This window comes from Lissotriton vulgaris, chromosome 3_1 (assembly GCF_964263255.1).
Source record: "Lissotriton vulgaris chromosome 3_1, aLisVul1.2, whole genome shotgun sequence".
Classification (NCBI taxonomy): Eukaryota; Metazoa; Chordata; class Amphibia; order Caudata; family Salamandridae; genus Lissotriton; species Lissotriton vulgaris.
In genome coordinates this window covers 408,085,172-408,100,149 of record NC_141689.1, presented here as the reverse complement: position 1 = coordinate 408,100,149, position 14,978 = coordinate 408,085,172, and the positions used below count along the sequence as shown (strand labels likewise).

General features: G+C 46.9%; 1 protein-coding gene across 1 annotated transcript in view; it reads right to left on the bottom strand.

Annotated features, from left to right (window-relative positions):
- The window catches only part of LOC147726518 (sodium channel protein 1 brain-like), a 653,937-nt gene that overhangs the window by 502,690 nt on the left and 136,269 nt on the right, over positions 1–14,978 (bottom strand). The window contains exon 5 of the mRNA XM_086963477.1: positions 14,806–14,859. Within this exon, the coding sequence (XP_086819603.1) occupies positions 14,806–14,859 (54 nt within the window). The remainder of the gene's footprint in view (positions 1–14,805; positions 14,860–14,978) is intronic.

Below are 14,978 nucleotides of genomic sequence, written 5' to 3'. Positions count from 1 at the left end.
GATAGCTCAGTGGGTTCACAAGCTTTTGTTACATAGATCCTTGTGTTACTGGCAGGTCGTATGTTATGAGTATTGTAAAGTAGCTGAGTTAGTACGGTCTCAATGTAAAAATTTAAAATCTCCATTTAACTTGCGCGGCATGAATTTAAGAGCCAGGATTGTTTTAGCTCCAATTTTCAGTACTATAAAGTTAAAAAAGTAGTTTCTAAAGTATAGTAATAATCACTTATTATTTAGTGAATACAATAATGCAGTTTTTTCATTAGTCTATATAAATCATTATTATTAGTGTACATCGCATACACAGGTCTACATATCAGATTTTTACTCAGAGCCTGAGAAACCTCCAGCAAGGACAGACAGCAGTTGTTTTTTTGATTCTCACATGATCGCTCGGTGTGGAGGCCAGGGTAGGTATCTCATTTCCCCTCCAAATGTTCCCTGCTATACCTTCACTTCCGTTAAAGGAATTACTTCATCCTTGTTCTTATAACTTTTCAACATGCTGCACAGCAGCCACACTGCTCTACAACATAGCTTAAAAACATTGGCAAAGCCAATGTCCCCTATATTTTCTTTTCGCCTCAGCTGTCCCCTTTTCTCAGATTTGCTCCATCTCCGTTTCATTTTCCTCCTTTATCTAGCATCCTTTCTGTTTTCATTTTCTTTCCTCTTTCACTCTTTTGGTAGGTAAAAGACATTGTGAGAGCAATTTTCGTTGCAAATGCTTGTTTGCTATGTAATCCCTTCTGTCTGCCATTTGTCTGGTTTCGCATTGTACAACACATCTTGTATGTACCAGTATCACTATCTTAATTGTTTTACTATTTATAAATGTAATACAATTGACATACTTTTCTAATTCTTTGGTATATGAGTTTCTCTCTACATATAGGTTCTTTTCCTCCTTCTTTTTCAAAAATGTAATCTGTTTGTATCTCTGACTGTTTGTAAAATTTGTATGTCCATGTAGATAGTATCTTGAACCGCTATTAAGACTAAGTATTGATTGCCCCTGGTTCAGGTGTTCAGGGCTGCCCCTGTTGTTGGTAATGATAATCTTGAAGTCAGCACATTCCTTAGCAGGATGTTGGTGCTAGGCAAAAATCTGAAAACATTTCATTCATTTTGATAACTTTATTTCGGTCATAGACCATAAAAGTGCAGATAAAATACATACAGAGCACTGTAGTAAAATCCATAAATATAAACAGTTGCAAAACATTTCTATTTAACTATGAGCAAGGGTCGAAAGAAAATATGGCTTGGGCCTAGTTATAGAATCACATTGAAAATGATAGCCTATAACAATTTTTCCTTCATGTTATTTTCCTACTCGTTTAAAGCAAGCACATCTTCCCTACATGTGATTTACTTGTGTATTTTTTAAAAAGAGTTATTTGCATTGTAAAGTGATTCTTTACATGTTTAAAAGTTCTAGGGGCACATGTATCAAAGGAAAAACTGATTGCAAATAGGCAGAATCTCCGAATCTGCCAATTTGCGACCTGTATTTTTGCATTAGGGATTCATCTTCTCAAATGCAAAAATGACAAATTGCAATTGCATTTAAGGAATCACAAATTGCGATGGATTGAATGCAATGGAAGATGGCATTTAAAATAGAGAATTTGCTATTAGGGTCCGCTAAATACCGAAAAATTAAACCTGATGGGATTTAGTGAAAACTTGGGGCATGTGGGTGCGCAACATGGGTGCACATCTCTATGTCAGGAGTGCAACAGGGTGTTCTTTTGATACTCTTGAAATTGCATGTGCAATTTGCGAGTACCTAATGGGTACTCGCAAATTGCGCATGCAATTCTAATTCAGGAATGAATGGGAAGCCATTCCTTAATTGCGACTCGCATTTGTGGGTCGCAATTAAGGAATTTCTAGGAATCGCTATTTTTTTGCGATTCCTGCATGCATAGGCTTTTGCGATTCCTTATTAGCGAATCCTTATTTTTCGCTAGTAAGAAATCGCAAGTGGCATTTTAGATGCACATGCCAGCTAATACTGTATGAAAATTGAAATTTGCCTTTCCAATTTTTTTTTACACTTAATCATTGATGAAGCTTTTTTCCCCTGCTGGGGATAGTCAGGAATGAAGTTTCCCTTTTACCTGCCACGTTAACAAATACCACACAAACAACATGTACGGAAACACAAATTTCAGTTCTGAAACCCACATTTCAGTTCTGACCCCAAATCCGATGATGATTATGTCAAAGTACCGCAGTCTGGGCAAACTGCAGGTTCTACGGAAGCTCCAGATCTGCCAAAAATAGATAAAACAATCTCTGGCTACATCATAAAATGCAATGACTTCTCTTTGGATGCATCTGATTCACCTCCACCTCTGCAAGGTAGACTGCATGTATTCTACTTTTGGCAGTAGAAGACGTGTTTTGTTACTCTATGGATATACCCTTGAATTACAATGCCGTTACCTTTCTTCTTCCTTTGAATTTGGCGATAGTCTTATTCCTAAATGTACACCATCTCCCAGAACGCTCTGCTGTTGGACCTGTGAACTTGAATTTGACACCACATTCTTCATCCCATAAAGTGTGAAGAGACCTTTCCCTGGTTAACAATATTAACTATTCCGAAACAGGAACAGGGTACAGTATGATATACTTGGTCCTACTAAATGTTTACAAATATCATATTTGTTCAAATTTTTATTGAATGACTTTATCACCCCTAGTTGTACTTCCAATGATTGAGACATTACATGAGATGCTAGAAGAGCTAGAACATTTAACTATTTAGATTTCCAATGAACTGTATATGGCTAGGGCTAACTATATTAAAATGTTCTGTTTTCAGCATCATAGTCCTAATTTCTTGCATAAAGCAAGTACTCCACAGGCAGTATTCAATTACACACAATGGGAACACTGCCCTACACTACCTCAGGATAGCTCCAGAACATTAGCACAGAAGTTTGCATATTTTTCAGGTCACGATTCAGCAGACCCAGGGTCTTATTATTAAAGGTTCAAGCTGATGTTGTCTGCATCTTTTCTCTCCCAGTAGTCCACACAAGGGTTTGACTTTTGGAGGGAGACAGCAGATGGGACATCGGTTATGGGGAACTAAAGATTGGCAGGTTCATGGGAACAGGTATGCCAAATACCACATCAAGTGATTGTCCTGAATAAAACTGAGTAACAAATGTGATGTACTGGCCTAGCTAAGATAACTGATTTCAACAAAAAACAGAAAATGCTAAATTTGCACATTTTGCTGACTGGCAGCAGTTGAAAAATTAAACGGTGGAAGCATTATACACTGTGCTTAGTAATGGCACATACACTTTCTCAGGTACCAATCATGAGGGATGGTTAGTGTGGCTGTACGATAGCAACGGATGTCAGACACATTTCATGGGTGACACCAAAGGGTTTATGATCAACAGGCATAAACACAACACTCAGGAGTGGTAAAAACTTACAGTTTTGGTAAGTTGTGCCTTCATTGTCTAAAGACCTCAACAATGTCTCAGGTAAAACCCACCTTGGCTGACCAGGGGCCAGCTTTGCATCTAAGGCTTACAAAGACACCATGGGAGGTTGGGTGTGACTGCGCAGTACTCTTCCCCATTTCATCCTGAGGGAAATTCAATTGTGGAATGGAAATCCAGGACTTGAAGAAGTATTTAACAGTAAGGGTATTAGGCTCAGGCTGCAGTTGGGTCCATTTCATATATAGGGTCCAAAGAGCACTAAACAATATGCTTAAAAAATCCCAAGATGATGAGACACCCGACGAGATCTTGTTCAGTGTTAAAATGTGAGTGCCTGACCTTGATAGTCCCACCACATTGGTGGCAGAAACACCATTTGAAATTAATGGAAGTTTGGATGTTTAACAGGAACTCAATAGCTTCCGGGACAGACAAAGCAATGTCCAAGTAAAACACACCACCACTGGAGAATGAAAGAAGCACAAGTGACTTCTGGTTGGATCCCTAAGATTGGGGATCTAGTCAGGGAGAAGATTGTGGACAAGAAATCATTTGGGCTATCTTACAGAGCATCAGTACCCATCTTGGCTGTTCAAGGCAAAATAACTGTATTTTTAGTGCTCCTCACTGGCTGCAAAAACAAGAGCTTTGTCTTGATGGATCTCACCAAACCGTATAGTGTGGCCGGTTTTTCTTTCTGATGACAAGGTACTACAGGACTTTCTCTTAGGTCCTCGTAAACCATGTCAAAAGCAGTTCTTGTATGCAATATATAATGAAGTTTGGAAAGTTTCCCAGCATGAGGCTTCTGAAAGACTGCAAGATTGAAAGGGCACATTTAGAAAGGACTCTGGCAGTAGTCAATAATGGTATGACAACCTTGTCTAATAGAATATATTCTTTGAGTAACATTGTCTTGTCAATGATAGACATCATACAGTGTGACATGTCTTTTACAATATGGGCAACCACAGCTTAGGGCTATCACATTACTGAACTGCACTCTTAAGACATTTCGCATCAGTTGCATACCTTGGCAACACCATGGTGTCAAAAATCAGATTTTACCATATAATGTTACTAAACGGCAAAAGATCATGGCAAGGAAAGATGTGACATACACTTTGTTACATATAGAGAAGCTGAAAAAATTGCCCTTGGCAGAAACACCTTTCGTTGATTGGATAGTCCACAGGTTTATTTCCGTGCCAATTTCAACAATTTTACCTTCAATACTGTTTACAACACCATCACGTAGGCAGGTATGAAGCACTGGGAGAAAGGCTTTGTACACGATTCAAGAATCTTACCTTTTTGATATCGCTGTAGGAATGGCATTACTGACATTTTTCTTAGGGGCGCAGACTGCGATACTACTGTAAGGCATTTCTTAGTGTGTAGGGAAATTCTGCTGCACAGTTCATGTAATATGCCCTTAGCTAATTTGTCTTGCTATCTGAAGGGTTCTCCAGCTGCTGGTATACTTCTGATTGCTCTCAAATGGGAGTTATTTGATGATGGATGATCAGAGTTGCTTTGGAATTAAACTGGGAATTGTCTTTCTGCTGACAGTTTCTGCATCCATGACCTCTTGTGCACAAGAATTATTTCCATCTGCACATACAGTTAGGGAGGTGACACTTTGGCCTTCGATTAATCTTTTGAACATATGCTTTGATGCCTTGAGCAGAGTGAAGGCCTAATTGTTCCAGAAAGATGTGTCTTTAACATCTGCATGGGAGATATTTGATATTCAAGTTGCAGGATAGGATAGGATAGGATATATGTTTATAAAGCGCTCGAATGCCTTGGCGTCATGGCCCTGGTGTATGTGGAAGTGCTGCAGCCTACTTTACAGGGACTATATTAAAGCGAACAACCAGGTCTTCAGATCTTTCCTAAAAGATTGTCTATTAGACTGAAATTGCATGGCTGTTGGCATTTTATTTCACAACTTTGCTGCACAGTTAGAGAAAGTTCTTCCATCCCATTTCACTCTCCTAATCCTATCAATATGGAGAAGGCCCGACTTATTGGATCTTAGGGCATGCCCTGGGGTATAGGGCCTGAATACTTTTTGGAAGTCTTTAGCTGCTCCCCCGTAGAGTGCTTTGTTAACCAAGCACAATGCCTTGAATTCCATACGTTGCTGTACAGGAAGCCAGTGAAGAGCTCTAATTCCAGCAGAGGTTGATTGGCCTCTAGCTATATTCAGAAGCAGCCTCACAGCAGCGTTCTGCAGTGACTGCAGCCTACTCATCTGGGTTTTGTTGATACCCAACAACAAGCCGTTGCAATAATCATGCGTGGCTAGTAGGAGAGCCACCACCACTGTCTTTTGTAGTTCCTGCACAATGAAAGGGAAAATCTTTCTCAAAGTTTATATTAGGAAAAAGCAGGAAGAGGTAAGACTGTGGAGAAGTTTAACTGGCAGTCAAAAATATCTCAGAGGTTCCTGACCTTGGGTACAGGGCTGGGGCATTCTCCTGCTCTCACTGGCCACCAGGAGTAATTCCACAGGGGTCTCCCCTGACCAAACTCAATGACCTCCGTCTTGTCAGTATTAATTTTTAGGAAGCTATAATTCATCCAGGTCATAATCTCAGTAAGGCAGGCATGACACTTGATGGCTGTGTCTTCAGGCTGTTTAGCTATCGAGATTATAAGTTGGGAATCATCTGCGTATGACACCAGGGCAAAACCATTCTTCCTGATAAGTCTGGCCAGGAGAATGACATAGATGTTGAACATCGTTGGCGATAAGGCTGATCCCTGTGGCACACCACAGGGCAGATGGAAACTGTATGCCCTTCCAATACAGGCTCTGCTCCCTCCCCTCCAAGAACGATGAGAGGAGGGACAAAGTTGAGCCCTCAATCCCTACCTCCTGCAGCCACTGCACTAACACCGTGTGATTCACGGTGACAAAAGCTGCTGACAGGTCAAATAGTACGAGGACTGCCCTGCGACCCTATCCACTATTCCTCGGATCTCCTCAGCCGCTACAATCAATGCAGATTCTGTGGAGTGGTATGATCGAAAACCATGCTGAGTTGAGTCCAGCAGATTGTTGGTATTCAGTCAGTACCTTATTTGCCGACTTCTCCAAAATTTTAGCTGCTATAGGCAGACCACCAATCGGGTGATAGTTCTTGGGCTCCAAGGGGTCTAGAGTGTTTTTTTAAGATTGGCCTAATCGTAGCTTTCTTCCAGCAAACTGGGTAGCTACCTGACTCCAGACCTTGGTTAATTAAAGGAGTCAGTTCCTCTCCAATTATCTTTGCCGCCAGATGCATGATGGCGGTTGCGTTTTTGGGATGACTACGATAGTGGCCATGTCAGTTTCTGGCGGGAAAGACCCCTCCTCCACCACATGGCTACATAGCTCCACTAGGTGAGGAACCAAATCTTTGCGGAAAACCGCGTAGTATTCTTGAGGATAGCCGTCAGGCCCGGGCGTCTTGCCTAGGTGTAGCGCTGAGATCGCCCTGTGTATTTCTTCTGAGGTGATGGGGCAATCCAAGGTCTCAGTGACCTCCTTGGGGAGACACGGCAACCGAGTACCAGTCTCCTCCAGCAACTCCGCCAGGGGAGTGCACGGGGACGAGCGCCATATAAAGACGCATAGTAGCCGGCGAAGGCTTTCGCAATGGCGGTGGATGTTACCCAGTGGGTCCTGGAGTCTGTCTGAATCTCGGGAACAATGCGGTTGATTTTGGAGTAGGACACTAGATTGTGGAGGAGTTTGCCATTCTTATCGCCCCACCCATTAATACGGGCCACCGAAGAGCGTCAAAGCATTTTTGGCGATTCCAACGAGATCTGCCGGATCTCGTCGTGAACCAGTACAAGTTGTTGAGAGGAGTCCTCGCTGTTGGTGGTCAGTTGGAATCCCTCCAACCGAGCTGCCTGAGCTTCCAGCTGCACTAGCTGTGTGGCCTGCTCCACACGTTTCGCATGGACCAGCCCTCTGGCCACTCCCCGAACGACCGCCTTGCCAGCCTCCCACAACATCCCCGGTGAGGAAACAGAGGCCGCATTTGCTGAGAAGTAGTGACGCAGTTCCTGCCCAAGGGATTTCACCAGTGCAGAGTCATGTTGGAACTATGCGTTCAGACGCCAAGTCGCCCGTGGACCGACAGTGGAAGTTCTGATATGAGATCCCCCTGGGCAATATCGCAGCTCCGGACACCAATTGGCAATCCATTGCGGGCATCAGAAGAAGGTCTATACGGAAGTGGGTATGATGGGCTGCTGAGGTGTGGGTATATTGTTGTCTGCGGGGGTTCCATACCCTCCAGACATCACAAAGACCCAGGGTCGATGCACAGGGAACGTAAGTGCACAGAAGGTTCAGGGGGTGTCCTTCAATCATGCCCGACCCAGCCACGTATGTGTCCTGCGCATCAGTCTCAGCGCTAGCCAGGGTGAAGGGAAGTCCCTTTCTAAGTAGAATGGCGACCATCGGGAGCCCCGTGTGAAACCGGAGTGCCAGACCCTGCCAAACCCGTAGCGGGCTAGGAAGTTGCTTTGGGAGCCCGAGAGGTGCATTTCCTGGAGAAACAGAATGTCAGGCGTGTGGCGGTGGGCGGTGCAGAGAACAGCTGTGCGCTTGATTCAGTCGAGGAGGCCGTTAACATTCCAGGAGAGGATGTGGAGAGGCCTAGTAAGGGTGTAGGACATCTAGAGGGATGGCATGTGGAAGAGCGGGTGGTTGTGCAGGGCTGTCAGCAACCCCAAGGAACCCGCCCCCGGGCCCGGGGCCCCGAAGTGAAAGCGTGAGGTGCGATGGTCCACCTATTGTCAGCGGGAGAAGCAAGAAACGCTTGGCTACCAATGGGTACAGAACACAGCGGCCCGTAGGTGGCTAAAAACAACAAACTGTCGGGAAACAACGGTCTCCCCCCCACCTTGGCCCCCAACTCCCCCCAACCTACACTTCTGAAGTGGAAGCATCTGTTGCCCTGAAACAACCCCAACCACGAACTACCTCACTGTGAGGCGACTGCTAATCTAAAATGGTTAGCTAACAAGCAATCAGGAACATGGCTGAGTTGGACCCCCTTCCATGTGTTCGGATGGAATGCTAACAGATGAAACAAAAGTTAGTAAGTTTGAAGCCAGTAATAGGCACCAGTCCCGGAACTATTATGAAACTCCGGACCCCGCCCAGTCTCTTCAGTAGAGCCAGGCCGGACCGATACGTGGGGTCGGGAGCATTCACGTTGCAGAGAGTCCCGAAGGGCAAAGTGTATATCACTCATCACCAGGCGAGGAATAGACACCATCAGACACCATCATCCCCACTCGATCCATGGACCACAGGGCTTCCGGACAGGTCCGAGTCTGATATGGCCCATCGCAGGGTTGTACTGGGACCAGGGATACTGCCCATATCGATCAGGGAGGTAGCCAGGTTGGGGGAGGCAGAATCCTGAGTCGGAGTCCCGGCTGGAGATCGCCGGGACTGCGCAGCTTGTGAGCGGGAGTCCCCCCCCCCCCCCTGACGATGATGACCCAGTTCAGTGCCGCTGGGACTTGGGCGCAACCTGGGATGCCTGAGCCGGAGCCCTTCGGGCCGGGGAAAGGGCCTTCCCAGGCAGGAGGGGCCTCTCTTCCCTTAGCCAGGTACATTTTGGTTTGGGATGGAGGAATGGGGGTCTGGGTGGTGCGGGTAGATTGATCCAATGTGTCCGGACGGTGGGGGCAGGCCGACACCGTTGCCACCACCCCGCCACCCAATGTAGTGGCCGATCACACCTCACTCACCCCACACTGGTTTCAGAGAGAGGGAGCCTCCCCCGCCCGTGCACGATTCCGCGTGTCAGCTCCAGGAGGGCAACAGGCGCCCTCAGTCCACTTAGGTCAGGTCCACCCAGGAGCACAACAGAGGCTGGGGGGGCAGCCGATCCGTGAGGCCCCAGAAGCAGATGAAGCAGCAGGGAGGGTCCTCCATGTCCAATAGGCCCGGGGGAGCAACTGGGGCCATGAGTCTTCAGATGGGCAACCAGGCTTGTCCTCAGGCTCTGCGGCACAGGAGCGGCGGGTGCACAGCAAGATGTCAGAAGGCTAGCAGTGGGCCCCGGGCACCCACCACCATCCAGAGGAGAGGGGCATCCACCGCCCCCAGAAAGGAAAAGGCCCTCAGTAGGTCGCTTCAGATAGTCTCAATGGCAGAACCGGCACATCCACGACCCGGGCCACACCGACAATCCCCCGGAGTGACAGGCAGGGGGCCTGGATCACCCGATAGTATGGCCGGTCAGTCCCTTTGCGCCGAGCCATGGCATGGCCCTCGTAGTCCAGTCAATGAGATGGGCCACAGCAACAGTGTCCCGGGGGGCGGCGGGCAACACCCCAAGACTCCACAGGATGGGGCTTCCAGCAGCTCGCAGTGATCCACAGGGCCGGGGAACGGCGACCAGATGAACTCTGCCTGCCCGCTGGCGGAGGCCCTTGGAACCAGTGGCTTGACCGAGGAGCAAGGGCCCGCCCCCAACTCGAGGCAGGCAGCGCAGAAGGGCCAACTCGGGCCGGAACGGGCAGGGACCCCACCTTAGGGCCCCCAGCGATCCGGGTGCCAACTCAGGGCCAGAGGCCGCGCCTCCCCGGGACCAGCAACCACAGCGCTCCAGGCAGCTCACCAGCCGGGTGTCGAGGGAGGCCTCTATCGGAGGCCGGAGGGAAGCCCAACCCCGTCGGGCCGCAGTTTCATCCGGAGGCCCCGGGCAGCGCCGGGCTGCGGGCTGCTCCCGTAATGCAGTCGTCCCACGCCCACCCCCGGCATCGCTCAGGTTACAGCCACGGGAGCGGGATGCTCCCAACAGTGCCAGCTCTCAGGTGCCACTCAGGCCCCCGCTGCCGGAGAGGCACAGGCAGCGAGGGCACAAGGCACGTTGGGCCGCCCCAGCAGGAGTCTCAGGCCCGAGTCTAGGTGAGGAGCGGGCCGCCATCTTAGGTGTGTTTGGCCTCCAGGGAGAAGGCGTCCAGCAAGGGCTGTGGATCGGCCGGGTAGCCCCACAAATAAACCGGGGCAAGGCAGGCGAGCCGGGGAGCCACAGCAGTTGGTAACAGGGGCCAATGGCAGCTGGAAGCAGGTGGATATACGAGGCGGATGATGGAGGGGGTCAGGAGCACTCTTAGAGTGCGACCATCATCTTGATGCCTCAAGCCACGCCCCTCCACTTGCAGCTTTAAATGATCCTGGTAGATTATCGCTATGCCCCCTCCTCTATCTTCCTCCCTATCCTGTGAGGTGACTGCATTGCCCTTCAGTAGCATTATATTCCAGTCTGGAACAGAGGCATTATCTGTCTAGGTCTCAGTCAGAAAAATTATATCGGGTGTTGTGTTTTGAATCAGATCTTCAGTCTGATATTTGTGCCTCCCTACAGACCATACATTCAACAGAACGCATTGTCTATTCTGTTCCCGGGCTAGCTTAGGGCCTCCGAGAAGGTCTTGCCCAGGGAGGGGTTATTAAGTATATCCCCTGCATCTCTGTCCCTCAGAGCTTCCGAACTTCCAGCATTCAAGAGTCTCCCCTTCCTCCCTGCTTGGTCAAGGCTGTTGGTAGTGGCTAGACTCAGCCGAAAAGAGCATTTGGGCAGGCAGGCTCACCTAAGTTCTTGTCTTGCAGAGCCATATCATGCCATCTGAATGAACCTGAATCTAGGTCCAGCAACTGCTGTCTGCTGTACATCCCGGTTTTTAAACGGACAGAGGTTTTGGTGCTGGTCGCGCTCTGGGCGTCGACGGGCGCAGATGGGCTTGCCTTTGGTGCGCCCGCTGCGCGGATGCCCCAGTGTGCCTTAAATGATTTCTGATGCGTAAACAACTTGCGCTTCAACCCTGGTGCAGTGCGGACCCGCCTAACATCTGGGTACTGCTAGGGCCGAGCGGGAAATGAACCAAATAAAAATGCGGAGTGGGAGATATTTGATATTCAAGTTGCAAAGTCCTCTTCTGAAATACAGTTGCTACTATGCACAAATTTCTCACACCATTTTGGGGAGTTAGTGAACTGCATTTAATATGTCAAATATAGCTGGAGTAGTGTACTTTTTAAGGCCCTTGGCACTGGTTTCTTTAGTACGTTCCAGACAGTCTTCAGATCCATCAGTCATACACTCTGTGATTAGAAGTGTTTTTGGAGGTCTTCCGCTGGTCCTGCTCCTGATTGTCAGACCTGTGTTTTTTATTTTTTAAGCCCCACAATGGGTGTCCCATTATGAGGCTGAATTTCACTGGCAGCTCAACATGTGCTTCTGTGCAATGAACGAATAATGCAGTGCTTTGGCGCACCCTTGCACATTGGGTCTTGCCATTCCAGCCTGTGTGGCTACACAGCCCACAGCCCATATTCTGCTGTCTTCTGTGGACTTTCAAGTGTACTTTGGACATATGCCTAGGGAAGTCAATGGTTCAGGCAAAGGACATTCACCTATTGGTAGGTCCTTTAATGGTCCACCTGTGCTGTTTTCCATGGCGCTTGCCATTGCTCCTACTGAATGCGTTTTGCAAGTCCTCCTTGGATGCTTCTGCTCCTGGTGAACTGGATTTTGCCTTTATTTCTGCACTGGCTGCACCCCCTTTAGTGGCTGCTGAAGGGGCTGGATGAAAACATATTTGCTCCATGGATTTGATTTGATGGGTGCCTATAGGAACATCGTCTGCGGTAGCTGGGAGCAGCAATGTTTAGTCTACTTCTCGCATTTTGAGTTAGACAAATCTTTTTAATTCAGCTTTGCTTTTCTTGCTAAATATATGCCTTTTTAACCTTTGCTTTTATAGTGCCTTTACTTGAATGGCTATTTTTTGTTGTTGAAATTTAAAGAAATATGTAGCTTTCATTGTGCTTTTAGGTATCAAAGAGGCATTGATGCCTTCTAGATTTTAGGGGTTCTTTTTATTTCATGACCCTTTTGTTTTAGCACTTGTTTGCATTGCCTTACATTCAAGGTGTGGGTGTCATGTGGCCTGGTCAGAAACAAAACTAGTTTCATGCTCATGTTTCTTATATTGCCTTCTATCTGCAAGGGGGTGACTTTTGACATACGTTTGTGTATGTAACAGTTCAGGATAGCGTTTTCCGAAAATGTTTTTGCTTCCATTTCAACTTTGTAGTCACACTGTCATGACACCTTGAACATTCAGTATGATGTATGGACTTCACTGCACGAAATATAATAGGCTTTTTTTGCCCGGTAGGCAACAACCTTATCTAGCTAATATAAAAAATGAGGCCTGACATAGCCCTCGACATGTCAGAATGGATACTGTTTATTACATATACAAATCTGTACATATACAAATCTGCTTCCTTGTTTAAATCAGAGGAGCACTTTGCTGTTACTTTGAGGTCATGGCAAGCCGGAATTCCAGCTCAGCTGATCCCTGTCACGGGATGTCCCGCTCTACAACAGGGCGGACAGCCTGATGACACTTGCCGGGAGGTAATGGGCAGTTAGTCAGGTCACCCACACTGGGCAAAACTAGGGGGCCTATTAGGATCGCGGACGGACCTGCGTCGTCCGCGACCCCCGAGGTGGAGGAAACATCCGCAGGGGCTGCGGCGTTCCCTCCAGTGCAATTAGGATGTGACCGCCACCCTGGTGGTCACATCCTCAATATTTAACATTGCGGCGGTTGCTACTTGAAGCAGCACCCGCCGCAAGGTTAAATATGCATGCTTTGCATTTGCATGCACAAAGCGGCAGGCACCGCGCGGTGCCTGCTGCTTTGTGCATGCAAATGCAGGGGGGTACCATAGGTACCCCCCATGTGCACCCCCCACCCCTCCGTCACCATGGGGGCCCGCTACGGGCCCCCAATGAAACACTGTATGCCTTTTCACGGGGAGAAGCCGCCGCGAAAAGGCTTTTGTTCTTCCCCATCCTAATATGGCCGGCGGTGTCTGTGAGACACCGCCTCCATATTAGAGCTTTTCCGCCGGGGTCGTAAGGCGACCGCGGCGGAAAAGCGGCGGACGGTCTCCCTGAACCCCCAGCCATCCTAATCTGGCGGGGGGTCTTTGAAGGCTCCGCAGCGGTTTTTCCACATCCTCCGGTCCAGCGGACACTTCCCCCGGCCCGGAGGATGCGGAAAAACCGCAATCCTAATGACCCCCTAGGTTTGCGCTAGAATGGATCACACTAGATTACACCAAATACATGCAGGCATATATTCATTGTTTTAGTACAATGCTGGAATTATTGTTCCTCTCCACTGTTCTCATTTTGCTAATATGTTTCATTCTATTAGTCATTGCAACACACAAATGTTACTCAAAAATACCACTGCTTCAATAAACATTGAAACTGTGTATTTCTTGTGTATTTCTTTGGCTATGCATGAAAGTCCAGATGAAAGGTTTCTGGATCTTCTAGACGATTTCTTTTGAGAGTCAGGGTTGTCATGTTCTGAGGTTGTACAGACATTTGTTACCCTGTGAGGTTAGAGGTGCAAATGGTGCACTGTGAGCTAGCAGGACTATTATGTTGTCCAACAAACGCACAGTTTTACCAATGAGGCACATGCCAAAAGCACAATGGCTGCCCTGAGCAGAAAAATTCAGATTGTTCCCAATGGGACGAGTCAGATGAGGCTCTGAAATTGGGAACAAAGAAGCTTCCCAAATCTAAATGAGGTGGAGATCAACAAGCTGGACAGTAAGGGATATGCACCAGTTAAAGGTAGATGTCTCAATTCCACACACTTCTGCAGGACCACCTGCCCAATATGTAAACATATGTTGCGCGATTCATGGATTCTGTATACATAAGCTCCACATAGGTGTACAAAAATAAGAATGCACAAAAACAAACAAAAATCCTGATTTACAGAATCAGGAAAAAAAAATCAGTTTTGGCGGATCCCACATAGATCCAGATAGCCACATATGAATGCAGAAAATCCACTATTGTGATACACGCAAGACATTCAGACGTTTATGGTAAGGAGCACAATTAATGGGCCATTCAAATTCAACAGGTAAATAATTAACCTTCTGGAAAATATGTAATTTTGAAAATGTGTTTTTAAAATAATTTACTCGTGTTGAATATTGGCTGCATTCTCTTCTCAGTCTAGTGCATTGAGGCTTCCTTGGCTCTATAGCGCACTATATAAATGTGCTAACTACCTAGCTATCTAATCTTATAAAACAAGGCAGTCTAAACCCAACATAGGAGTAATCCTAAGGGAGAAGGTTATGCTATGGTTTTTGCATCATTGCAAAACAGATTTAGAAATAATTTTAGTCTCACATTTCTAAAGTCCTCTTAAACCATGCATCCATTTTTGCTTATTCAGAAATTAACACACTTACCCCTCTAGCATCAGAAGAACTAGCCATTAGCTCCATCCATCCTTCAAAGGTAGCCTGAATATGAAATACAAATAGAGGATGTTAACTGAATTTACTGACTCTTTATTTAGTTTATTCAAATGAATTATTGCTAATAGATAGCTATGTGTGTTGCTCATAAATTTCCATACAAT